We start from the raw sequence: 26,652 nt of genomic DNA, 5'->3' as shown, positions 1-26,652 counted from the left end.
TATCAGAACACAGAATCATCTTTATAAAACACAAATTTAAATCACATAAATTCCTCTTTAAAATTCATCAATGACTTTCCCTACTCTTCAGCTAATGACTAAAATTTTTGACATGGTCTAAAAGGTCATATGTGATCTCTCCAGTCTCTTTTTCGACCTTCCTCTCCCAGATCCCTAGGTTCCCGCCACCCTGGCTTTGTGCAGTTCCTCCAATGTTCTCTGCTCCTATTGCAGGATCTTTGCATAGGATTTTCCCTCAACTGAACTACTACCTGACTATTCAGTAATTCTTCACTGCCTCCAGGATGCTTCCAGTCACTCCCTAGATATGAGGTGCATCCATCAAATACTCACAGCACTATGTACCTTCCCTTCAAAGCATTTATAAAAGTTTTAAATCATAATTTTTTGCCTCCTCCATTTAGATATAAGCTTCATGAACACAGGAATTCTGTCCCTTTTGTCTCACTACTATAATGCCAGAGCCTAGTAAGGCACTTGGCCAATATTTCTACTATTGTGTGGGTACTCAAAAATATTCATTAAATGAATAAATTGTTCTTTCTTAAGAAGTGTAAGAAAGAGAAAAAAGTACCTAGCTAGATTTTTTGCTTATTAGTCTATTAGATTAGACCTAACCAGGTGACACAGAAATATTTAGGGCTTAGCTCTAAATACTGCCTCCAGGACAAGCATAGTGGCCCTATCCCCATAGAGTTCAGAATAAATTCATTCAGAAAACTTTCCAAAGACAGAGAATCCACAATTTTTCAGTCCTCTTCCAGATAGCTTTTCTAAATTCACATAAAACTGTGAACTCATATCCTTATTCTATTCTCAAAGATACAACTCTGGGTATCAGTTTTGTTTTGTTTTTATTCAGAAAAAGTCTTTTAAGAAACTATTATCTGTGCCCAACGACTCACCCGTGCCTCTCCTGTGCTCCCAGCTCACATACTGGGGTAATAATGACTGTACTTTGTGGGGCCTGTGAATGCTGTCTCATACAGGTGGAGGATACTTATGCCTTGGGTGCAAACACTTACTATAATATTAAAATGAAAATCAAGGAAAGGAACGACTATTGAAATTTAATAAAGAAGAATCCCCTGTATTACAGACATACTGGTCTTCGTATGAGCTTCCCTTCTATACCAATATTTGATCTCTGTAAGCAATTTCACCAGCCTGTACAATAATGTTGCACAGAACAAAAAAAAAAGAACAAAAAAAGGTTGACAGAGGCAGTCAGCAATATGTTTTCACAAGAAATTCAATTATTAAATTCATAAACACCCTTTTCATTGTGGAAGTGATGGCAACTGTTAATGCCACTAACTGAATAGAGGACAGAGGAAAATTACAGTTTATTTTGACCATTAAGTACCAGCAGCTGTATAAAGATCTGGGTCTGTGCATGAGGGCATTGTAATGAATTCTCCTCCCTCAGGATCTGGGATTAACAGACTCAAAGGCCTGCTGGGTAGCCCTGATACCCTCAACAGGTTCTGCCCTTCTCCTAAATTTCACATCAAAAAACCAGACTGCAGGTGGAGGAAGGCTGCTGACAGAGCATCTAGTACATAATTAGCTCTCCATTGGCAAAATGGGTACCCAGGAGGGCACAGGTGGCCAGAGATGCCTCCTGGTCCTCAGAGGTCTTTACTGTGCTCTATGAAGAAGAACTTGGTCAGGAACAGATGATAACCACAGCTGACAAGTGAGAGAGCTCTAATGAATCTGTTGCTAGTTCCTAGCTGCTGTCCACTGCTGTTGCCAGGGAAAAAGACATCAGCTTGATGGAAACAAGGATCAGCGAAAACTTTCACTTACCTCGTTTCCACTGATCCCAACAGCCATTTCTATGGAAACAGTAGCTGGGAGCCAGCGACAGAGAGGTTACTACTCACTTGTTAATGTCAGGTGTGGCTACCAGCCTGTGTACCTACTTCAGGTACCATGGTACCTACAGCACCAGAATCCAGCTGCCAATTACCTACAATGGCCTTTTAACTCCACAACCAAAAGTTCAGGGTTTAACAGTATAAATAAATGTTTAATTTGGTTCTCTATTTTAAAAAGGAAAATTTGCATTCTTCCATTTAAATCTAATCAGGGCTTAATTTTTTGTTCTACAAAAGCCAAACCATGTTGAGGTTACTAAAGTACCCTGGGTCTCTCCAGCACCCCAACATCACTATTCAACCCCATTTACAGAACTACCTCAAAGATTGAGAAAAGGTTTGGACAAATCTTTCACATATTAACATAGTCAAATCAGCTAAATAAGAAGCAGCAGAAGTGTTTTGTTACAAGCGATCATTAACGGCGTCTTTCTCTGGCAGTCTGGCAGTTTGATCGTCACCAATTATGCACATCATTTTAAAAAAATCATTCTGTCTACAATGAGCCCTCCACTGTCCCTTTGCTTTTATGTCTTCTTAGTCATTTGCCAAGTATTCTGTTGGCCAAGATATGAAATTAACTCACTAAGTCAGTATAATTTTATTCTACAATATAGTGGTAACAAATCTCACTGATAGCCTGTTATTTCATGACATCAACAATATCCTTTCAATTTTGTAAGCAATTTGATTAGTTTTCTAAGCTGTCGATATGAAAGAGGTGCATGTATAAAAGGATGGTCTGTTCATTTCCTTTCAGCAGATGTGGTAAGGTGCTGAATGAGAAAGAACTCCAATCCCAGCCATGAATAATTTCTAAGAATGCCTACTCCCAGAGGCTATGTCTGAACTAAGAAAATATGCAAAAGCAATATAACAGCCATCTACCTAGTGTGTTCCACCCACTGAGCCAACATTTAAGAAGTAGAAATCAGAGACCATCTCTGATTACCATGGCTCGTAATGGTGTGGATTTAGATGGACCATGATGCAAATTATGATGCCTCAGACCTGAATCTATTGTATAAATTTCTGACATGATGTATTATGGGGTATAAGTTCTGCCACCACCATTGATACCTCTCCCCCCTGCCCATTAATAATATTTTTTAAAAGTTTATAAAAGTAGCCGTGCCTGAGTCTTTCTCTAGACTTGATGTTCGATATACCCAGAATGGGGTGCAGGAAGGCTCCCAACAATGAGATTCAGAAAGATGAGAACTTGTTGGAAAATGACTCTTGCTTTTCTATAATGCTTCACCTCATCCATGTTCCTTCAAAATGTATTAAGATAAACAGGCCTCTACTCTGTTACAGAAATGCCATTCTACTTTCTTTGTATACACACACAAAAACACTGTCAAATAGCACTTCAGTAACAATTTAGGTCTGCATAATGCTTCATAGCTGACAAAGAACCTCCTCATCCTCCTCAGTCACCTCTTGGGTGGCACAGAGTGTGGTAGCAATATGTGTATGAATCATGTTTCTCTTGGTCACTTTCTACATAATTCAGAAAATGCTACACTTTAAGATTTCCAAAGACTCCTCTAGGCTATACCCACTTCACCAGGGAGGAGAGCACGGGAGGTAAAGAGTATTAAGATGAGGATATGTTAAAAGAAGTAAAATCCTTTATATATTTTTCAAAGAACTACCACATTCATTAGTTGATTGAAGCAAACCACCCCATGAGGGAGCCAGAACGACAGAATTATCCCGTTTGGGGGTCAAGGAAACTGAAGTTCAGGATGATGACATGAAGTCGTAGAGTTAATGTGTTACACTGGCATTATTACTTTTCCATCTACCACTCTCTACTCAGGGGTCTGAACCACACCTGCAGAGCCCAGAGAGTTTTCTGCTTCAGGTGCTTGGACACCATTGCCACAGGTGTGGCCTGTGGCAGGTGGGTCGTGAAAGCAGAGCAGCAGGTACCGGTTTCACCAGTCTACTGCCCAGGGTCACCTTTTCCCCTTGGGACTCTGGCAGTGATTTTAAAGGAACAAAAGCTTGAGACACAAATGTGTGCTCTTATTTAGCCTATTTACTGATGAAAGCCTCCAAAAGGACAAGGAATTAAAAGAACCATTTTTAAAGAGAAAAATCACCAAGCTTCTAAAAAGCCAGCTGAAAAGGTGAGACATATCTGCTGAATTGTACACTTAAATGAGACATTCTTCTGCATTCCTGGACATAATGGGGCCATCTCCTCAATGATAACTTAATGTTAAATTGCAACATTATTTATAGACATTCTGAGCTCCTCCCACAGAATGCCTTTCATTACCATCATGTTCATGCTCGGTACAGTTTATAAATTTCATACTCACCTTGAGAAAAAGGGATCTGTTATAAAGCCAAAGATTTTTCCAAAGCATCATAATACTTGAACAATATATAAACACCAAATCAAATATACAGTTTAAAGTCAGATCAAGAATACAATAGGATGGCATGGCCATAAGAAAAAGAAAGGACCCAAAGAGCATAAACAAAATAAAATGGTTAACAGATTTAAGGACACACAGCATCATCTAACGTTTCTCCATTAGAAGGCAGTAACATGGTCTTGAGTTCAGTTTCTAAAATGGGAGCCTTTTAATTCAGTGCTTTTGGGAATACATTTACAGTTAACTGCTCATCCCTAATGGACTTTGTAAGATAAGTCATCTTCCTTTTAATATTTAAGGCCTTCTGGTTTTGTAGCATCTCTGGTGCTCCCTAAAAACAACTGTGAAGAATCTTAAGATTAAAGTAAAAAAAACTTTAATTTGCTTTGAGGAGAAAATAAATACAAATTACCTATTTTGTTGTTGTTGCTTTGGGGGTAGGAAGAACAGGTGAGAACTGGGGAAGGGACTTATTAGGGGAGGTGGCCGGATGCCAGTCCCTCAAATCAGTTTCTCCTGGCAGACATCACCTCCTCTTTCCAGATCCAGCTCATAGACTCATGGCTTTCATGGTTCCTCAGGTCCACACATCTACTCTAACATGTGCCATACTGCACTGCGTAAACAAGTTTCCCCCACTAGACACTGACTGCTTGAGCACAAGGCCTCTGTCTGTGCCCTAGACATCCTGGCACTCCTGGCCTCTGGCCAAGAGCTGAGCACTCAGGAGGAACTCAGAAATTGCTGGCACACTGAGTGCACATGGCTGAGTGGCTGTGCGTTGCAGATGTGGTCCCCCAGCACATTTCCCACCTCAAGTCCTACTTGTGGCCTTACCAGTGGAGAAGAGCCAGGGTCCAGGCCTAGGAGCTAGACCACCAGCATGAACTGATTATTGCATGCTGGCAAGTCTCACGTTTTATTTTAAAAATTCATGTGATATTTGCATTCTCCTTTGTAAGGGATCTAGCTTTGTTCTGATACAAAAATATTTTAAAATTACTTATATATTTTAGTAAACTGGTGGTTCCACGAAGGTGTGTGCTTTCTCTTAATTCTCCAGCGTTGGGTACCCCCATGAGGTGGCATATGTAATCCCTCCTGTTATAATGAGGAGCCTCTCCTTCCATCCTTGTCTTTTTTCTTTCTTTATATGATATGGCTCTGATGGCTGCTTCATCGTACAGGGGTGATTGTTCCTGCTTGGGGAAACTAAAAGATAAGCATGTCACTAGCACTGTTAAAATTGGTGGTTTCCACGGCCTCAGTCAGTGTGGTTGGGTGTGGGAGACATGGGGCACCAAGGAAGGCACAACTGAACTGCTGTTAACCTCGTATGGGCAGTTTCTGTGGCAAAATCAAATGCAGTATTTCTCCAGGGATAAGTTCCACCCTCAACACTAGCCTGAGGCCCCAGAAGTCCAGTAAGAGGAATATGCTTTGACGTTTTAAGTAAAATAGCATGAGGCTTTGGGAGTCATTTATCTGTAGCAGGATGCTTTGGTGGAGGAGGGGGTGTGCTGGTATACCTCCAACTCCCAGGTCTTGTCAAGTTAGGGGCTTGGTGAGGCAGCTTGTGACCGTGGTAGAAAACTAACCATCCCCCCGGGAATTCAAATGTGCTACCTGCTGAAAACAGGCAGGGCAGGTTTAAGGGAAGGCAAAGAAAGGAAGCAGAGATGGGTTATTCACTCTGCTTTCAGCTCTGGAAAAGGCAGGGCTTAGGAAAAAGTGATAAAGTTCTCTGCTCTGACTCAGCACACATGAAGACATCAGTTCCCTGAGATACGGCCTCAGGAAGAACAAGATAAAGTGAGCGAGGAGTACATAAACTCACTTTCGAGCAAGTCTGTCAACAAGTATTTCTCGAGGATGCCCAGGCTCAATGCAGCGCCAAAGGCTCCTCTGGGGGAGAGGGGCACCTACTGGGCCCCCTGCCCAGGCAAGGGTGGTATGTAGGAACTGCTTCTGGGCCCAGACACTCTGAAGCTTCCTGCTCTGGGGTAATGCCCTTTCTGGGCTAAGAGATGGTGAGGATGCAGAGCTATCCACAGGAGCTCTGGGAGGGCATCTCAACTTCAGGAGGGCACAGCCCTGTAACATGATGCATCATCTTCTGGAGCCAGTCTCTGCTGTGAGCCCTCTTCACAGTGATGAGGTGGTGAACAAAAGGAAATTTCAAAAATGGTGACTGACTGATGAGAACTACAACAAGGCCATAGAAACAAATGCTCAAAAGATGATCAACATTTGGAAGAGTCAAGTTAAAATTAAAACGATTTACAGGGAACATTCTCACAGTAACAGCAGCAGAAAGCCAAGCTAATAAATGATCCTGACCTGAAGAACATAAGATTTTGAAATTGTACTAATCTAGGCTTATTTCTCCTCCACAATAAAATCTGAAACACCACTGGAAATATTTCCAAAACGTTATGGGTAACTTAAAAGGGCCGAGTTAAGGAAACTAAACCTCACAAGACAGTAGCCTCTTCCTGGTAGAGGCCAAGGTTGGGGATCCTTTTAATCAACTGCAACCCACCTCTACATGTTTGCATACTAATCGACTGGTGGCTGGCTTCAGGGACGCATTTTCATCTACTTAACAGTGTTTGGCAAGCATCGGAAACACAGAATCTCACAGACAGGTACAGGCAGAAAGAATCACAGTTCAATCCAAAAGCAACATACTGAGGGGACATCAGAGTCCAAACGCATGCAGAGAAGCTATCAGGGAGTAGCTGGGAGACACACAGAGCCGCCTCATATGTGGCAGCAGGAGAATGTGCAACACGAATCCAACTGCTTACCCACTAAGGACACCAAGAACCAGGTTAAGGACGAAAAATGAGCCAAGGATGATCAGACTAACAAAATACACCCATGGCCATTCCCATCCTATCGCATCATTTACCTGTAAAATGTAAGGAGATCAGTTATCAGTTAACCATTTACTAAAGAGCAGAGCCCCAGTTGCAGGTGCAAGACCACTCAGTGCTTTGGTTGAAGGTTAGTCTCCTAGAAGAGGAACTAGGCCTTAGGCCTTCCATTCATTTCTTAAAATAAGGACAAATTCTGCTGCTGAAATCTACAAATCTGGCCTACCCAAAGCCAGGCCTGGACCAGCTCATTTAGTTACTATTATATATCAATTAATCTGCATTAGATTTGGATCCGGACCTATAAAGCAATTATAAATGTAACTCGTTTTAGGACAATAGGGCAAGTGAAGGAAATTATTTAAATCCCAAGCAACAAAGTTGATTAATTTCTGGTCAATAATCTTTCCATCATGAGGGCTGGTACAGTTCCAGGAAACAGCTTGATTTGGGAAGCCACAGCAAAAATGAAAACAGCTCAAAAGACACAAAGTGTTTGGCACCCACCCGGCAGCTCCCATCTAGCAAAGCCTGTGTGGTCTTGGCAACTGTCCTCAGGACTCTGCTTTCAAGATGAAAGAGGTGTAGCTTACCCGCTCAATACACCAAGTACAAGATTTAGTACGAAAAATGACCCAAAGATGACGAGACTGACAAAATACACCCAGGGCAATTCAAATCCCATAGCATCATTCATCTGTAAGAAATAAGATGGTCTCATAGAAGTGGGTTAATAAGAGAATCTAATAAGGAGAGAGGGTCACATTAGAGACAGCATTCTATACATTTAATTAAACATTGACTTAGATTCAAATCAGAGACAACAGGAGCCAATGCACAGTCATTACATATTCCTAACACACACACACACACAAGCACACGAACACATACACACAGGAGAGTCATCAAGGCTTTCAGGTCAAATTAGAGAAGAGTTTGGCCACAGGTAGGGAAGTCAGCTGGGATTTTGCTTTCTCTCACAGGAAACTGCCTTGGTAAGTGATTTTCAGAAAAGACCTTGGTAGAGGCAAAAACTAATGCTTAGCTAGAATCTATTTTCCACCCTGCCCAAGTTGTTAGTACTTTTTTGCTTTTAAAACTTCTGATGGTGGAAAGTCTTAATTATAGAGACAAAGTGGCAACATTTGACTCTATAAATTCTTTTCTTTAAAAAAACCCTAAAATAGTAACTTTCAACTGGAAGTCAGCCTTTCCAAAGAAACCTACACAACCTTAAATCTGAATTATCTGTGATCAATGAGTGCAGGCACAGCTAAAGTTATACAAAAAAGGACAATTTTTTAGCAGTCAATTAGCTGACACATATTCAGGAGTGGCTTTGAAATGGGAATTTTTCTAGCCCACAGGAAGGACCCAGGATAAGGAAGGAAGCCCTTATCCCCCACACCAACATTAACTTAGTTGACCCACCCCAAGGGAACTGGGTCAAGCTGTGAGTTTATGGGATTAGAGGTGACAAGAGGATCCCCGTGCCCCTACTTCTAGGACCAGCTCAAGCAAGCACAGTTAGGCCTGGCCTCCCTTACAGATACGCCCAGGGGAAGTTAGATAGAGAGCACTTTGCAGGTTGGAACAGACAGGTGCTTTACGGTTCGCAGATGGATGGAAATTTCCAGCAGGACAACTGTCAGTGTTAAATGGGGCAAACATCCCTCCCAGGAGGGAGATGTTAAGGACCAATTGGGGTAAAGAATGGATGAACCCAAGCCTGACTTTGCTGAAACACCCGGAATCTTCAGCTAATAAGAATTACCTATATTCTGGCAGATTCATGTCTCTTGCCTTGCTGGTGCAAGCCCTTGGGACTTTCCAAAGCTCCTCCGGAAGCATGTGCTTTCCTGCACGTTATCTGGTTCCAGGTTTTAGCTTTAAAGAATGAGACTTGTGCATTTCACTATGTTTGCCTCATGCAGCAGCCAAACAGCAAAGCAGAATGTTAAAAAATTACCTAACATCTGTTGCTGAAGTCTAGGGAGAGGGCATTAATCCCTTATGAAACACCTGTTTGGCCACATGAAAACTGATGTGCTTAATAGAACTCATATCGGTCTGCACATCTTACATTGGCAATTAGAATAATGAATGAGCCAGGGCCATGGCTGCAATTGTTGGCCTAATTGAATTGGATAAACTAATTTGAGCAGAAGGCAGGGGGTAATTCTTTTTAAAAAACTACACCGTAAACTTATTTTAAAACCCACACGTAGAGAATAAATAGGCAGCCTGGTGTAGTGGCCACAGCCCAGCCTGGGTTCAGGGTCTGCGCTGGTGACCTCTCGGAGCCCGTTTTGCTTTCTGTTGGAAGAGGACGGCATGCTGACGGGGAGAAGGTGTCATCAGGGTGAGGGAAGGATGCACGCGGTGAGGGGAGAAAAAGCTCACTGCTCTATAACTCTGGCAAAGCCAGTTGGCAGAGCCATCTGCTTTACCTCTCTGCGTTCAGGCCTCAGTCTCCTTGTTCTAGAGAATGGCTCTAGTAACAGTTGCCTGCTCCACTTGGGAGGGAAAAATTTCATTGGAAAAAAAAACAACCAAGGCTTTTAATACCTTTAGAGTAGGTGGTGTTCAGCAGATTCTCATTTGCTCAAATCAGAAGCATCGCCTAGGACGACAGCTGGGTGAGGGCTAACCCAAGGTCACAGAAGACTAGCTCCAAGAGTCTGTGCCAGAAGGTGGGGGAGGGAATCAAACCATGGGCTTTAAGGGCCAGTCTTTCTTCCAGCCAAACCCTCTCACCCCAAGCCTCTTTTCAGAGTCTAATATTTCTTCAACCTTACCACATACACAAGGAAAAGTCAGAAGTAGCAATGTGTTCCACAAAGTTTACTCATGAAAATCAAGCCTGCTTGGGATTTTGTCTGTATGGTCTTTATAAATGATGGCAAAATCAGCATGAACTGAAGCACTTCAATTTAAATTATCTTGTTTTATATTATATCAAAGCCATCATGTAGTGACACCTGGTGCCCAGGAAATAATATTCTATTTAGCATCCTTCATTTTAAAGGCTGAACTACACATGTGTGGCTAAATTATAGGCCATGTAATGCTTTATTTTATTTCATTTTTAGTTGTTGAAATCACCACTGGGCACTTGGTACACTGGTTGTTGTAGGTCCTCTGAGTGAAGACTAAGTGGAGAACACAGAAAGGCAAGCCCTAAGCGGATTAACTAGAGAAGAATTTCCCAGTGCCTTAAATGAAGACATTTCTTGTTGGGTTTGACACCCAGCACCTCCATAGGTGTGAGGTGCCCTCATTCAGGAAAGGGCATGGTGCTAAGGTAAGAGGCTATGATGATTTGTATGGTTAGCTCTCTCCTGAAAACAATATTTTAATTAATTTCCTACATTTGAAAAGTTATCCTCTCAGTTGAAAGAAAAAAACATAACTTGTATCATCTAGTCTAATCCCGCACCTTGTAGACAAGAAATTTCATGTCCAGAGAGGTTCAGTGACCTACCCAAGGTCACACTACCAGCTCTATCCAGCCTTACTGTTTTCTCTTTGCACTATACCTTAGTTCCTCTGCAGACATCAAATATGTGTAAGTCAAATGACAGCTTACATTTATGGAACTCACTTTATAAAAGAGCTTTACACTATTTTTTCCATCAGAAATTAATAATCCCACCCCATGCATCCAAATGGTCTCAGTGTGTCTTTTTGCATATTGGAACTGCCTACACTTCCCTTCTCAAAACTCTCACAGCCATTTACCAGGCACACTTAAGAATTAAGGTATAAATGAGTTTGAGAACACTGACTGAATATAAACTTAACTAGATGCAAAACACCTCCAGCAAAGACTTTGCCCACCATAAACAGACTCCAAAAGGACTGAGAACTTTCCCTGCAATCAATAGTCACAACTTAATTTCCTTCTTTATCTCCCAAGATATATCCTTTATGCCTCAGTTATGGATAAGAACAGATATTCAAGCATGGCCCACTGACACTAACGAGGCAATGGAACTGGTACACTTGGGAGATGCTAACACTCACTAGTATTTGCTGAGTACTTGCTTTGGGCCTGGTACTCTGCTGGGTATGAAGGTTCTGTTTGAACACAGCTGTGTGGCTTCCAGCTTTCCATGGTCCATAAAATATCAGGAAGACCTGTCACCTCCGTGCCTGCCTACCTCTATGATGTGTTAATAAATGCAAAAGACAAGTAATAAAAACAATTCTGATGTGCTTCAGTGAACACTCTAGAAGACATTACTTAGCTGCCCCCTAGTGTTCTGGAAGGGCTCACAAACCTCAGGCAAGTGGAAGAATGCAAAAGTGCTGGGTTCTAGGCTAGACCAGGGGTTGCCAAACTATGGCCCACTGCCTAGTTTTGTATGGCCCTTGAGATAAGAATGGGTTTTACACTTTTAAATGGTTGGGAAAAATCAAAAGAAGAACAATAGTCTGTATGGCATTTGAAAATTATACAAAATCCAAACTTCAGTGTCCATAAACAAGGTTTTAGTTGGAATAAAGCAATACCCATTTGTTTATGTATTTTCCATGGCTGCTTTTGTGCCATAAAAGCAGAGCTAAGTAGTTGTGCCAAAGGTCATATGGCCTGCGAGGCCAAAAAGATTTATTACCTGGTCCTTTATAAAAAAAGTTTGCCACTCACTATAGGCCCCTGGGGATGTTAAGTGGCCTCTCTACATCCTACGTTCTCTATCTTCAAAATCCCAGATCTTTTATAATGTAAAGAGATATATACTAGGATTATGTTTATAAATTACTTTGAGTTCCTCCATCAGAATAAAGATGTGATGTAATTATTATATTGTCAAATTAGTAACTGTGATTGTCATATTAATAATAAAGATAATAACTGTAGCATCCTAGGTAATACTTAAAGGTTTGTAGGAAAGCAAGTGGGAAGTTTTGTTTCTGGGTGCATGAAGTTTTCCCTCCTTTAATCACACATTCCCAGAGTTTTCACTTGCTTGACAATAGGAAAATTGTCACTAGAGAATCAATCTGCAGAAATATAACATAAAGTATAAAATTGTCCATTAGTCAAGGCATGTTGGATCAGCAGTTGACAATTCACCATGACAACAGAAAAAGAAAAAAAAACAAAAGCTGAGAGAACTCACGCATTTTTATTTTAAAAAAGAAAAATGGTTTTTGGTACTGTTTGGGGGGAAGGATCTGAGTTTGGGCTATTTAGATTGGCTCATCCAAAATAATCTCCTTCTTCCTCTTCATAAAAAGGAGTTGTTTTATGAATATAAATACATGATGTGCATACCCACACAGACACACAGACACACACACACACACTCATGACAATCAGAAGCAGGGTAAAAGAGGGAAACAAGAAATACCACGTTGTTGATTCTTAAACCTCATCAAATTAGACTCACTTTGGGACTAAAGATAAACACATAACTTCTTTGCATAACATTGAATATATAGGGACCTGTATAATCCTGCAAGCATAGTTTTCACTGGTGAAGGGAAGCAAAAACCTATTTATAACCAATATATGTTATGTTCTCAAGTTATGGAGCAATATGAAGTTATATAAAACATCTACACTCTAGAGACTGTCAGAAGGTACTTCTCAATTTGTAGGCCTTTTAACTAGAGGCTTCCCATTCAAGAAATAATTTTCTATTAATTGTCTTCTAACAAGTCATTAATGGAATCCTGGTTAATCCCATCTGGACTTGGATTTGGGCTCAAAATCTACATGTTAGCTGATTCTCCTAGCAATGCTGTACCATGGAAAACAATTTCCAAACTTCTGTGAGCTTTCCAGGAATCTGGTGTGCCATTTCTACCCTCTCTACCAGAATTCTATACCTCCAAGAGAAAAGAGAATGTTAAGGACCTGTGCTGGGCTGATTTATGGTAATACTAAAGCTGCAAAGGGGAAATATTATAATAGAGGAAAATTGATTTTGGGTATAAGGTTGTACTAAGGTATGGCAGGCATGAAGAGCATCCAATTTATCTTACCAACCATTGTTTTTTAAGATCTAATAGAGCAACATGCCTTAATATAAAAAAGATCAATTTTAGCCAGTGGAAATCCAGGAGCTTCCTGGTATGGGAAATGACCCACTTTTCTCTTAAGAGTTTAATTAGGACAGTCCTAGCTTTCTAGGTTTCCTCCAAGGGGACTACTGGGCACACTCAACAGCAATTCCCCAGGTAGCACTGGGAAGCAGAGGACTAAAAGGCCAGAAGCCAACATCATGCAGCAGTTTTCTAGAACTGCAACTAAAAAGCTCCTAAGTGAACAGGACAATGAGGCCTAGTCTGTGGAGAAAGGTCTGCTTCCCTTCCCAAAGAACTTACTTCCAGGGTCCCTTTTTCAGTCCACTTGCCAACAGATCTAGTTAATGAAACACTTTTATCCAAGGACAGAATATTCCACAAGGACAGAATATTCTCTCCTCCAACTGCTTACTTACCCAGTAAAGTACATCTGTCCAGCCCTCCATGGTGATGCACTGAAACACGGTGAGCATGGCAAAGGCAAAGTTATCAAAGTTGGTGATGCCGCCATTTGGGCCAACCCAGCCACTCCTACACTCTGTGCCATTGGCGGTACACTGGCGTCCATTCCCTGAGAACGCACACGGTGCTGGGTCCTCTTCAGCTACTATATCTGCAAACAGAACAAGAAGGCTTCACAACTCAGGACAGAGACATCAGGAAACCCAAGCCAGCAGATAGTGAAGTACCCTTGCCAGAGCTTAGAACTCTGCTGCCCATTAATGCTGCCTCAGAATCCTATTTGTCCTTTAAAGTCCAGTACAACTGCCCCCTTTTCAGTGGCATTTTCCTTGTTTCCTCCAGTCAGAATTCACTGCTCTATCCTCTGAACCTCTCTTAGAGAACCTTTCTTAAGCCTACGGCTTTGCCTCATGTTCTAGTTTTGGGTGGTCCCTCATCTCACATGCCAGGACACATTATAGAGGAAATCAGGATAGAAAAGAAGATTAAATTCTCATTTATTCTGGACACAATTCACACTCATAAATGTCTCAGCAGACTTTCTGGTATATTTGGAGCTTTCTTTGCCTCTCAGTTTGTTTCAGATTTTGCCAAAATCGCAAAGATTTTGGGAAAACCAAATTTTTCTAATGTTAGGTTAGCTACCATTTTCATTACTCACCTGAGTCAGCAAAAAAACATGTTTTGTGCATTTTTCCAATAAAAAGTTCCAATCCTATAATAGCATAGATTATGATTACAAATAATACCAAAAGGGCTATGTGAAGGAGGGGAACCATGGCTTTTATAATGGAGTTCAGGACAACCTGTAAACCTAGAAAAGAGAAAAAGTAGTTTATGATCCAGGAAGACACTTTAAATGATATGTTCATCTAACTCCTAATGGTGCTTGCTCCATGTATGACAAACAATCATAAAACTCAAAAGATATATTTCAAAACTTTTAATTAACATTAAGCCTGGATGTCAGATGAGCTAAAAAGGAATCTTAAAGATCATCTAATCCAATATCCTCACCTGACAGATGAAAAAACTTAGGCCTAGATAGGGGATTGCCAAATATCAAAGTTAGTCATTCATTTATGTTTTGTTCATCTATTCAACAAAATCTCTAGAACATCTACCATGTGGAAAGCATAAGTTTTAGAGCTTTGGAGAATCCAAAGATACATTGCATAAAGCATCTTCTGTCCAATAGATTATATTATAGAAGAAGACTTAAGAATTAAATATAAGTAACTCTACTCTAAAACAGTACATATCATACACTATTTGGGTAATACTGAGCAGTTAAAACTAAAGAGGGAAAGTCATTGCTTCTGGATGGGGAGAAAAAAAATGATTCTAAAGCAGTTTCACTCTAGGCAGGTCCTGAAGGCTAAGAAGGATGGATTTCCACAGATGAGCATGGGAGAGAGGCTACTCCAGGCAGAGGGAACAACATACCAAAGCATGGAAGTGAGGAAGCAGAGTGCTGGTTTGGGCCATATAGTGGAAAGGAATACCAGGCAGGAAAGACAGACTGCGTCCAGGGAGTATGGGGTTTTGAATTCATGTTACAGAACCAGACCTTGGTCCATCAGCAAAAGGCAACCACTTTAGAAAGAAAAAGAGGGCAGCAGTAGGTGAGACAGACGGAGTACTTCCAGAGGCTCTCCCTGTAGGTCCGGGTAAGGATCAGAGTAAGATCAGACCTCAGAAATTGAGTTTGGACAGAGCAAGTGAAGGAGAGTTGAATAGCTATGGAGTGTTCCAATTATTTCAGCCAGGGTCATGAGTCAAATCATAGTGCCTGAACAAAAATAAGCATATCAAAAGGACACTCCCCTGGAATAAGGGAGGTAGAAGAGGGACAGGGGTAAGGGTGACTTCAGCCATGTTGCATTTTGAACACTAGCATAACATCAAGAAGGAAATAGGTGGCTGCTAAAATGTGGGCCTGGAGAGATGAGGGATGGAAATCAAAACTTGAAAGTTATCTGAAAAGTAATACTCAGAGCCATGATATGGGTAAGGCTGCCAAGGAAGAGGAAAAAGAGAAAACAGAAGGGGAGATGCTGGGGCAACACTCAGGCTAGGGTTAGGTGCAAGGACACAGGAGCCCGAGGGAGAGCAGTCAGTAGGAAACCAGAACCCGTACTAGAAGCCGGCGTCTTGAGTCCCGTGTTTGGAATCCCACATTCTCCCACTACCCTGTGACCTCATTTTCCACTCTATGGGAAGTTCACTCTTTTTCCCTGTTTTCCTTTTTCTTTTACTTCCTGTCCCCATTGTCTTTCTCTCCTTCATACTGTCCCTCTTCTAGTATCTTCTCATTTCCCTAACATATATTCAAAGAAAGAAAAAACATAAGAAGCTGAGATACTTAAGAGTTAAATAAACCAGAAATCAGAATACACAAAGCAAAATGAGTAATAATTATCAGCAATAAAAAGAAAAGTTCACTGTGATAAGAACATGGGAAGAGGCAAGGAAAGGATGGAGAGAGAAGAAGAAGAGGATTTCAGACTCACAAATACCCTGTCATTCCAAGACTTTCATTTTAACTGAACTCCTAGGTGGTACCTTTGGGTATTTAAAGGTTCAAATGATTTCTTTCTTTCTTTCTCTCCCCCCGCCCCCCCCCCCCCCCCGTTATCTACTCTCTGTGTTCATTTGCTGTGTGTGTGATTCTGTGTCTGCTTGCATTATCCGGCGGCACTGTGATACTGTGTCTCTTTTTTGTTGCATCATCTTGCTGCGTCAGTTCTCCGTGTGTGCGGTGCCACTCCTGGGTGGGCTGCACTTTTTCCACACAGGGCGGCTCTCCTTGCGGGGCACACTCCTTGCACGTGGGGCACCCCTACGTGGGGGCGCCACTGTGGTAGGGCTCTCCTTGAGCGCAGCAACACTGTGCGTGGGCCAGCTTACTACATGGGTCAGGAGGCCCTGGGGATCGAACCCTGGACTCTCCATATGGCAGGTGGACACTATCAGTTCAGCCATGTCCGCTTCCCCAAATGCTTTCTTTAAAAAAGAATGATCTTCAATGTTTTTGCCTTCTATATGGAATAAATGGGAGGGGGGAATATCTGCTTTAATCTACTTAAGACAGGTTTTTTTGTTTTAAGACACGGATGGGCCATCAAAAATCATCATCCAAAAGTTAGCTCTTCTAAATTCTATGGCAGTGAGCTATATGTTTACTTATTTTTTTTGTTTAGAGTAATGCTATTTCAGATGAGTCATTTATGAGATAAAACTTTCTAGTTGTATTTTAATGTGAACATGTACACTTTCATTATGGTAGGCTCTTGTGTACATAATCCATGTCTATCTTACGAGGCCTCTAGTCTAGGAGGAAATAGGATGTAATGGAAAGAACATTGGGCAGGAATGAGGAAACCACGGGTGTGGTCCTGTTAGGCCACCCACTAGCTGTGAGAACTTGCCCAAGTCACACCATCTTAACAGGCTTCAGTTTGATAGACCAGATGATCTTCAAGGGTCATCCACTTTGAGATCTAAGATTCTGATAAACATTTACCAGTTAACTGAATGTGGATGGTTAAGAACTCCAAAAATGTCTGAAATACTATCTTTTGAATATATTTCACTGCAGGGATATATATACACATATACATGCACATATTAATACAAAGCTATATCTCAAGGAATGGTACAGATTCTCTTTAGAAGAGACCAGACGATTCCTAGATAAGTGTAAACATTTCTGAGCATTTTAAACAATTTCAGGTACTTGAGAAGAAATCACCAGGTCACAGCTGCTCTGGAAACAGGATGGCCCAGAAATCCCAACCTGTTGCCCCAAAAGTCCATTTGGGTTTGAAGAGAAACTTGAAAGTTTTCCAACATGGAAGTTTCAATATGGGCTTAAAAGTTCTTACACAAGACTCAGATCCCCATTTCTCCCTGATGACCTGTGGGAAGCAGATCTCTGCCAAATTTCAAACAGTGATTTTTTGAGGGGCAATAGGAAGAAATACTTTAAAATTCATTCAAAAGGGAGCATGTGCTAAGTCAATTTGTAAAAACTTCCTTAAGCAATGGAGCCAAAACAATGCTATGTGAGGTCTGAGAGCTTTCACCAGGCAGAGACTTGCATGCACATGTCTGCTCACAGCATATGCCACAGGCAAGCTGCCCTCTCATTTGGTCTTTGGGGGAAAAAAAGTTGACATGTTTACTCTGAAATTAGATTAAGCTATAACAACTAAATCTGAAAGAGCATATTTGCTCATTGAACTTCTCATTTAATCATGTTACACTTAACAAAGCCAGTCATTTTCAAGGTATTTCTATTTTTCTCAATTGCTTCCAGAGAGTTCTCTGGTTTTGACTTGTGCTGATATTTTTCAATGAAAAAAATGAAGCATCTAGAAAAATAAGTGTACTTAACACTTCCTACATTTTAAAATGTTAAATTTAGGAATAGTTTGGGTTTTTTTCTTCCTCTCTAGAGAATTTTTGGTGCGTTCTAAGCATTAACAAGTTTAATAAAATTTTATGAAGAACTTCTGGAGAAGCAAAAAAATTACCTCTACTCTTCTGATGGCTTAAGAGTTGTGAAACACTGGGCACACCCTGCCATCCTGTATCCTTCCTATAGCTTCCTATAGGCAACCATCTCAGAACTACCATTCTTTGGACAGGTGTTAGGACTTCTACCTGCTAAAGTCCTGAACATGGGGATGTCTATGAGGGGGTAGGGCCCAGTGAAGAAAACCTCACGCTCTTTATAGAAGAAAGAGCCCCATGGCTCCCGGCTAGGGCATAGAGGGCATAGACAGGGTATCTCTTCCAACAAAGGTGGCACCCAAGGAGCAAACTAGGGTCTGCCACTGACTGGTATCCTCCTGTCTCTGGATGAGAAAACTGAGGTAGTCACCTCCTCCTTGAGAGCTGGAGAGGCACGATTCCTAGTAGTGAAAGAGCTAAGCAGAATTTTCAGAAGTTCAGCCCCCTGTTGCTCCCTACTTTGAAAAAAGGCAGTCAGTTGAGCCCTCCAACACCCTCATCCACAAAACCTACCACTTTCAGAGGGGCCAGCCTGGTAGTGAAGAAGAGATGATGGCAGCATGTTGTAGAAGGGAAACTAGACTGGGAACAGGAAACTTGAACTCAAGGTCTCATGCCACTACTTAACTTACTAGTCTTTCTGTAAGAGAAGAATTTCTCTTTTATAAAATCAAAAGGACGATTACTACCTGACTCCTTCCCCTGGGATGGCATGGGGATCCAAAGCAATGCAGGTGAAAATATTTTGTAAACTGTGAAGGCCCACATGGTCATCTGCTGAGCCCCTGACAGGTATACAGCAACTCAGCTCGTAGCATATAATTCTGATACCCATCCAGAAGGAAAAATCAGCAAACTCCCGACCCTAGGAAACAAAAAGTGCTTACTGGGCACTCCCGATACTAGTCGAAGTGGTCGTAACACTCGAAAGGCTCGGAGGGCTTTGACATCAAAGCCCCCTGACTTGCCACTAGAGTGGTTACCGCCTTCTGTTTCTTTGGTTAATTGTTCCAAAATTACACTAAACAATCTGAAAGAAGAAGAGAGGAAGAAATGTTAGAGTCTGTCACCCAGGGAAGCAAAACAGGATGATCACAGTAGTTATTTCTGAACAAAGGCTAATTCCGTGTGGCTGCTGCTTAAATAAAAGGAAGGCAAGACAAAAGCCGGAATGGGCTGTGAAATCTGAACATGACTCTACATCTAAAACAATTTGGGACAGGGATTTATCTCATCTGTTTTCATACCAATGGAGCAGCCTAGAACAAGTCACATCTTACCAAAGAGGGGATTCACCAGTGATTCAACAGAGACAAGTCGGATTTGCCCCAAACAGAAATAACAACAATAATCATAGCAGGTACCATGCCTTGAGAGCTCATCAGATGCTAAAGCACTTTACTTTACATATATTATTTCATAAATCCTCACAATAGGTTACACAGCAGCAATTATTATTAATTCAATTTACAGATGAGTAAACAAACTTGAAGAGATCAAGTAACGTGCCCTAAGTCACACAAGAAGTGATGAACTGATAATGAGCCCAAGTTTGTTACCCCCACTAGAATGTAGACTCCATAAGGGCAGTAATTTTAGTCTGTTTTGTTCACTGCAATTTTCCGCAGTGCCTAGAATAGTTCCTGACACAAGGAGGTGCTCAAAAAATATCTGATGAATAGACCAGTGAATGAATATTGACTTCAAAATCCCAAATTGTATCAATGTGTTATATCACTTCCAATACAGTGACTGACTTGCTGTTATTTTGGCAACATTTTCAACCTCATAGGAATATTAGGAAAATAATATAAATCACAGATGTCAAGGAGCTTTGAAAAGCTTAAAAGCAACCATCGAAAGTAAGGTATTAATATCATTATTTTCTTTTTTTAAATGTGAATAATATTCTATCTGGCAGCCATGGTAAGTTTTTTCCTACTCTCAGAAGCTTTCTTGGATAAAGCTATTTTCACGCAATCTGTTCATTTGACAGTTACTTTTGCTCTTTCAAATAAATATTTATTCTTTGGAATTGTTGCTTGTTTTGCAGAATAAATACAAATTTGCCCATTTCAAATAGAATCATCTCTGGCCAATCAGATTACAGAAACTATTGGCCCAGCAACAAAGAGACGCTTTCTAAAATTTAATTAGCAGCCAAAGCAGAAACTCTGCCCTCGCTGGCCTGCCTCTGGATCACCAGGACACTGACTCCACAAAATACAGGGTGGTCTGATTGCAGTCCTGATTAGGCATAGTAATGTCATCCTGGGGTACTTGCACACCAGCCATTTGTTCTCATAACAGTATGGCAATTAGCAATGCACCCAGCCAGTGGGGAAAATAAATCAGTTCTCTTCCTTTTCAAGCTTTATAAGGTGGGCTCACCCTAGTTATGACTGGGAAATACTTCAAATTTTAACTGATTTCTCTTATTAGTATAGTATTTTAATTATTGTAAATCCCTGTAGGAAGATTAAAGTTAGAAATCTCCCCTTCAAAACAAGTTCATAGCTTCACAAACACAAAGAAAAAGGAATAAAGAAACCAATCTCAAACTTCTGAAATGTGGCAACCAAAAGAATTAACATCCCAAGGGTTAGGTAAATAATTCATGCAAGTGGTCGCTTAAGATTGCTTTCAAGTGTCAGTGTTTTGCAATATACGCTTCATGGTCTTTTATCTCCCATTCTTCATCAATGCCCTTGAAAACAGGGGAATATTGTCTCTCTCCCATTTCAAAGGAGTCTGAGTCAGGGAGAGAAGCTGGCTGCTACTGTTTTAGTTATCAGTCATTTATTCCTCTTTATTGTTGAGTATACTACAGCAAGTTTATCCATTCACCTTTGATGGATATTTGGATTGTTTTCAGTTTTTCTCTATTATGAACAAAGCTGCTATGAACACTAATGTACAAGTCTTTTTGTGGTAGAGTAGAACTGGTAGGTAATAAGGGCATTCAGGAAATGTACATTTAACATTATAAGAAATTGGCAAAATGTTTTCCAACGTGGTTGTGCCATTTTGCATTTCCACAAGCAGTGTAGGAGCGTTCTAGTTCCACATCCTGGTTAACATTTGGTATTGTCAGTCTTTTTACATTTAGTAATACTAGTGGGTGTTTGGTGTTATGTCATTGTGGCTTCCTTTTGCAGTTTTCTAATTACTAATGATGAGCATCTTTTCAGGTGCTTGTTGACAATTCATATATATTTTTTCTTTTGTGAAGATCTGTTCAAATCTTTTGCCCATTTATTTATTGGGTTGTTGGCCTTTTTGAGTTTTTTTACGTTTTATGAATTCTGAATACAAGTCCTTTTGTCAGATATATGGATTGAGAATACCCCAGTCTGTGGCTTCTCTTTTCATCTTCTTCACACTATCTTTTCAAGAAAAGCTTTCAATTTTCATAAAGCCCAATTTTTTCAATTATTATGGCTACTGCTTTTGTGTCCTAAGAAATCTTTACCTACCTCAAGGTCAAAAAGAGTGTCTTCTGTGTTTTTTTCCTAAAAATATTTAAGTGTTTTACATTTAGGTTTATGCTCCATTGTAAGGTAATATTTGTATATGGTATTATGTGAAAATAGATTTTTTTTCCCATATAAACAGCAGTTCCAGCATCATGTATTGAAAACACTTTCCTCAATCCATTGATTTATCAAGGCACCTTTGTCTAAAATCAAATGATCACATAAGTGTGGATGTATTTCTGTACTTCCTATTCTGTTTCAATGATCTATATGTCTATTCCTTATGCCAATATTATATAATCTTGACTTCTATAGTTTTATAGAAAGCCTTAAACTCAGGTAGCATAATTCCTCCAGCTTTGGTCTTAAGGATTTCTTTGGCTATTCTAGAGCTTTTCTTATTTACATACGAGTTCTAGAAAAAGCCTGTCAATTTCTAAAAAATTCCTGCTGGGACTTAAATTGTTATTATGTTCAAGCTATAGATCAGTTTGGGGGAGAAATGATATCCTAATACTGAGTCTTCCAATCCTTAACATGGCACATCACTCTATTTATTTAGGTCTTCTTTATTTCCTCTAAGCAAGAGTTGGTAATTTTAAGTACAATATTTTGTTAAATTTATCCAAAAATATTTCATGTTTCTGATGTTATAGTAAATGGTAGGTGACTTTTTAAAAATTTCATTTTCTAGTTGTTCATGGCTAGTACATAAAGATAAATATGATTTTTATACTAACCATTTATGCAGAAACATTTCATTCAGAAAGCATAACTTTGTATGATTTCAATCCTTTTATGTTAATTGTGATGTGTTTTATAGCTGAGAAAATTGTCTCTCTTGGTGAATGTTACATGTGTATATGAAAAGAATGTGTATTCTGCTCTTGTTGAGTGGAGGGTGCTAAAAGGGTTGTAGCAGTTTGATATTGTTTATGAATTCCAAAAATAGATATTGTATTATGTTTGTAAACTGGTCTGACCCTCAGGGCATATTACATTATATTGGATTCAGAGATTTCACTTTTACTTGATTAAATAATGATTGAGACTTTGATTGGGCCATGTCAGTAGGACATGGAGTCCCCGCCCCCTTGGTGGGTAGGAACTCACAGAGAAACCATGCCGCAGAGAAGGAAGGTTAAGAGTTTTTTTGAACTAGAGCTCCAGGAAGTAAACACACAGGAGAAGAACACAGAGAAGCAGATATGTGAGGAAACAGAGAAGGCTCCATTAGACATAGCACAGGCCCTGAGAAGAGATGAGTTGTTCACTGATAGTTTTCAGCTGCAGACACCAGAGTTCTGAGCAGCTGAGCCCAGAAAGAAACAGCCCCAGGAGAGGAACAAGACTTATGCCAGCCTACAGCTGATATTGGAAGAAGCTGGGACCACAGAGCCTTTAGAGAAAGAGGGAGGTTGAACCCTGACAGACATCGTCCACCATTCTGCATCAACACAAGGCAAAAGACTTTGATGAGGGACGTAACTTAAGCTTTACAGCCTGGTAATTGTAAGCTTCTACCCCAAATAAATACCCTTCATAAAAGCCAACAGATTTCTGATATTTTGTATCAGCATCCCTTTGGCTAATACAAGTGTGAACTCATTCAGGTTGGTCAGTGGTATTGTTCAAGTCTCTATATCCTTAGGGATTTTCTCTCTGCATCTTCTACCAATCAGAGAGAAAAATATTAAAATGTACAAAAATAATTGTGGATTTTTCTTTTATCCCTCCTTTCAGTTCTGTTTTTGCTTCACCTACATTTAAGCTCTGTTATTCAGCAAATAAGCACTTAGGATTTAACTGGGAAGATGGTGTCAGAGTAGGTAGGCAGGGCTCAATTCTCTCACAAAAACAACACAGGAAAGCAAAAAGCTGTCCAAGGGAGCTGATTTGTGGATATGAAGACCAGGACAGTGCTGCATATCTTTCTGAGGGTTGAGGAACAGAGACAAAGAAGCCTAAACAAAAACATGAGTTACTCACCCCATGGCCAGGAAGGGCACCCATCCCCCACCCTCAAGCAAATAGCCTGGGTAAAACCTATGGCTCACTGCAGATGTCTACCTCCCTGAGAAGAGGGAATGTATGGCGGAGGGCAGAGAGTAGTTTCTCTTCAGTGGATTTGATCAGCAGAGCCTGCACTGAATCTCAGCTCTGTCCATACTAGAATCATGGGCAAGTGGAGGTTGAAAGAGTCACGTCTGTGGAAGATACACCAATGAGTGCCAAATGATGGTGGGCCAGGAATGAGCAAGTGGAAAAGCTGCGTTTAGGAGTCTCTTGTCCCAGCCGTTGGAGTGCAGCAGTGCCCCATCAGTGAATTCCTAGCCCTATTTTGATAACGTAAGCCAGGTAATTTTAAAACTTAGAATAAGCTGAATGAAAATTTAAAGAAGACCCATAAACAAAACTACTAGGCAAGAGAGAGAAATTGACCTTCACAGTAAATTCACCAACATATTCAGATGCTTAGACAGCAATAAAAACTTACAAGCCATACTAAAAAATGGGATGAGACAAATCAGTCAAAGGAATGAACAAAAAAACGTGATGAGGCACAGGATTTAAAACAACCCATCAACGACGATCACAAAAATCTCCTGAATCAATTCAAAGACAGGAAGGAAAATACGACTAAAGAGATAAAGGATATTAAGAAGACACTGGAAGGGCATAAAGAAACTTTGAAACCCTGCAAAGAAAAGTAGCAGAGTTTATGGGAATGAAGGATATAATGGATGATATTAAAAATATATTAAAGGCATATTATAGAAAATTTTAATAAATAGAAGATGGAATTAGTGACTTGAAGGACCAAGTATCTGAACTTGAAAAGACAGGAGGGGGGAAACGGACTTTGGCCCAGTGGTTAGGGCGTCCGTCTACCACATGGGAGGTCCGCGGTTCAAGCCCCGGGCCTCCTTGACCCGTGTGGAGCTGGCCCATATGCAGTGCTGATGCGCGCAAGGAGTGCCCTGCCACGCAGGGGTGTCCCCCGCGTAGGGGAGCCCCACGCGCAAGGAGTGCACCCATAAGGAGAGCTGCCCAGCGTGAAGGAGGGAGCAGCCTGCCCAGGAATGGCGCTGCCCACACTTCCCGTGCCGCTGACGACAACAGAAGCAGACAAAGAAACAAGATGCAGCAAAAAGACACAGAAAACAGACAACCGGGGGAGGGGAGGGGAATTAAATAAATTAAAAAAATAAATCTTAAAAAAAAAGAAAAAAAAAAAAAAGACAGGAGGGAAGCGGACTTGTCCCAGTGGTTGGGGCATCTGTCTACCACATGGGAGGTCCATGGTTCAGACCCCGGACCTCCTTGACCCATGTGGAGCTGGCCCATGTTCAGTGCTGATATGCACAAGGAGTGCCATACAGAAAAAATAAAAAAAGAGAAAGAATAAGAAAAGAAAAGAAAAGGCAGGAGTATAGAAAGAGAAAATAATAGAAAAAGTGTAACAGGGTCCCAGAGAATTGAATGACAATGTGAAACACACAAACATATGCATGATCAGTGTCTCAGAAGGAAAAAAGCCTGGGAAAGTGGCAGAAAGAATATCTGAGGAAATAATAACCAAAAAATCCCAACACTTATGAAATTTACAAATATGAATATCCAAGAAGGACAACACATCCCTAACAGAATAAATCCGAAAAGAGCTACTCCGAGACACCTACTATTCAGAATGACGAATACTAGAGATAGAGAGAGAATTCTGAAAGCAGCAAGAGAAAAGCAATGTATCACATACAAGGGAATCTCAATAAGACTAAATGCTGATCTCTCATAAGAAACCATGGAAGGGGAGTGGATGTGGCTCAAGCAATTGGGCACCTGCCTCCCAATGGGAGGTCCTGAATTCAATTTCTGGTACCTCCTAAAGAAGACAAGCAGGCACCACAATAAGCAGACACCATAACAATCAGATACCAAAACCATCAGATGCCAAAACCACCGCAATGAGTAGATGATGCAACCAGCAGGCAATGTAACCAGCAGTGTGGAATTGGCTCAAGCAATTGGGCACTAGCCTTCCGCATGGGAAGTCCCAGGTTCAGTTCCCAGTGCCTCCTAAAGAAGACAAGCAGACAGATGAGAGAGCCATCTCGGGGAGGCGGGATAAAAATAATAAACAAACAAAAAAAAGAAACCATGGAGGTGAGAAGAAAGTGCTATGATATATTAAAGGTAATGAAAGAGAAAAACTGCCAGTCAAGAATTCTTTATCCAGCAAAACTGTCATTTAAAAATGAGGGTGAGTTCAAAGTCTTCACAGACAAACAAAAGCTGAGTGTGTATGTTACCCAAAGACCAGATTTACAAGAGATACTGATGGGAGTGCTACAGCTTGAAAGGAAAAACAAGAGCAAGAGACTTTGAAAAGAGTATAGAAATGAAGATTATTAGTAAGAGTAATTTAAAGGGTAAAAAGACAGACAAGAGTAAGATATGTCAATGGAAAGACAAAGGATAAAAATGGATGAAGTAATGCCTTTACAATAATAACATTGAACATTAATGGATTGAACTTCCCAATCAAAAGATGCAGATTGATAGAAAGGATTAAAAAAACAAAACAAAACTGAGCCACCTATATGCTGTCTACAAGAGACACACCTCAAATGTAAGGACACAATAAGGTTGAAACTGAAAGGCTGGAAATAGATATTCCATACAACCAGTAACCAAATAAAATCTGGAGTAGCAATACCAATATCAGAAAAAGTAGATTCTAAATGCAAAACTGTTATAAGAGATGAAGAAGATCATTATATATTAATAAAAAGGGCAATTCACTAAGAAGAAATAACTATAATAAACATTTATGAACATAACATAGGTGCCCCAAGATACATGAACCACACACTGGCAAAACTAAAGAGAAAAATAGGCATTTATACAATAAAAGTTGGAGACTAAAATACACCACACTCAGCATTAGATAAACAGAGAGCTTGAATAATATGATAAATGAACT

General features: G+C 40.5%; 1 protein-coding gene across 3 annotated transcripts in view; it reads right to left on the bottom strand.

Moving 5' to 3' along the window:
* Positions 1–26,652, bottom strand: part of CACNA1D (calcium voltage-gated channel subunit alpha1 D) — a 370,244-nt gene that overhangs the window by 138,699 nt on the left and 204,893 nt on the right. For all 3 annotated transcript variants that reach the window (XM_058288640.2, XM_058288642.2, XM_058288641.2), the window contains exons 5-8: positions 19,080–19,222; positions 14,336–14,488; positions 13,629–13,825; positions 7,108–7,211 (exon numbers count right to left, since the gene is read on the bottom strand). In XM_058288640.2, coding sequence (XP_058144623.1) covers positions 7,108–7,211; positions 13,629–13,825; positions 14,336–14,488; positions 19,080–19,222 — 597 coding nt within the window. The remainder of the gene's footprint in view (positions 1–7,107; positions 7,212–13,628; positions 13,826–14,335; positions 14,489–19,079; positions 19,223–26,652) is intronic.

Source organism: Dasypus novemcinctus, chromosome 26, assembly GCF_030445035.2.
Source record: "Dasypus novemcinctus isolate mDasNov1 chromosome 26, mDasNov1.1.hap2, whole genome shotgun sequence".
Taxonomy (NCBI): domain Eukaryota; kingdom Metazoa; phylum Chordata; class Mammalia; order Cingulata; family Dasypodidae; genus Dasypus; species Dasypus novemcinctus.
Note: the sequence above shows the minus strand (reverse complement) of the source record. Positions and strands in the feature narration are given on the sequence as shown.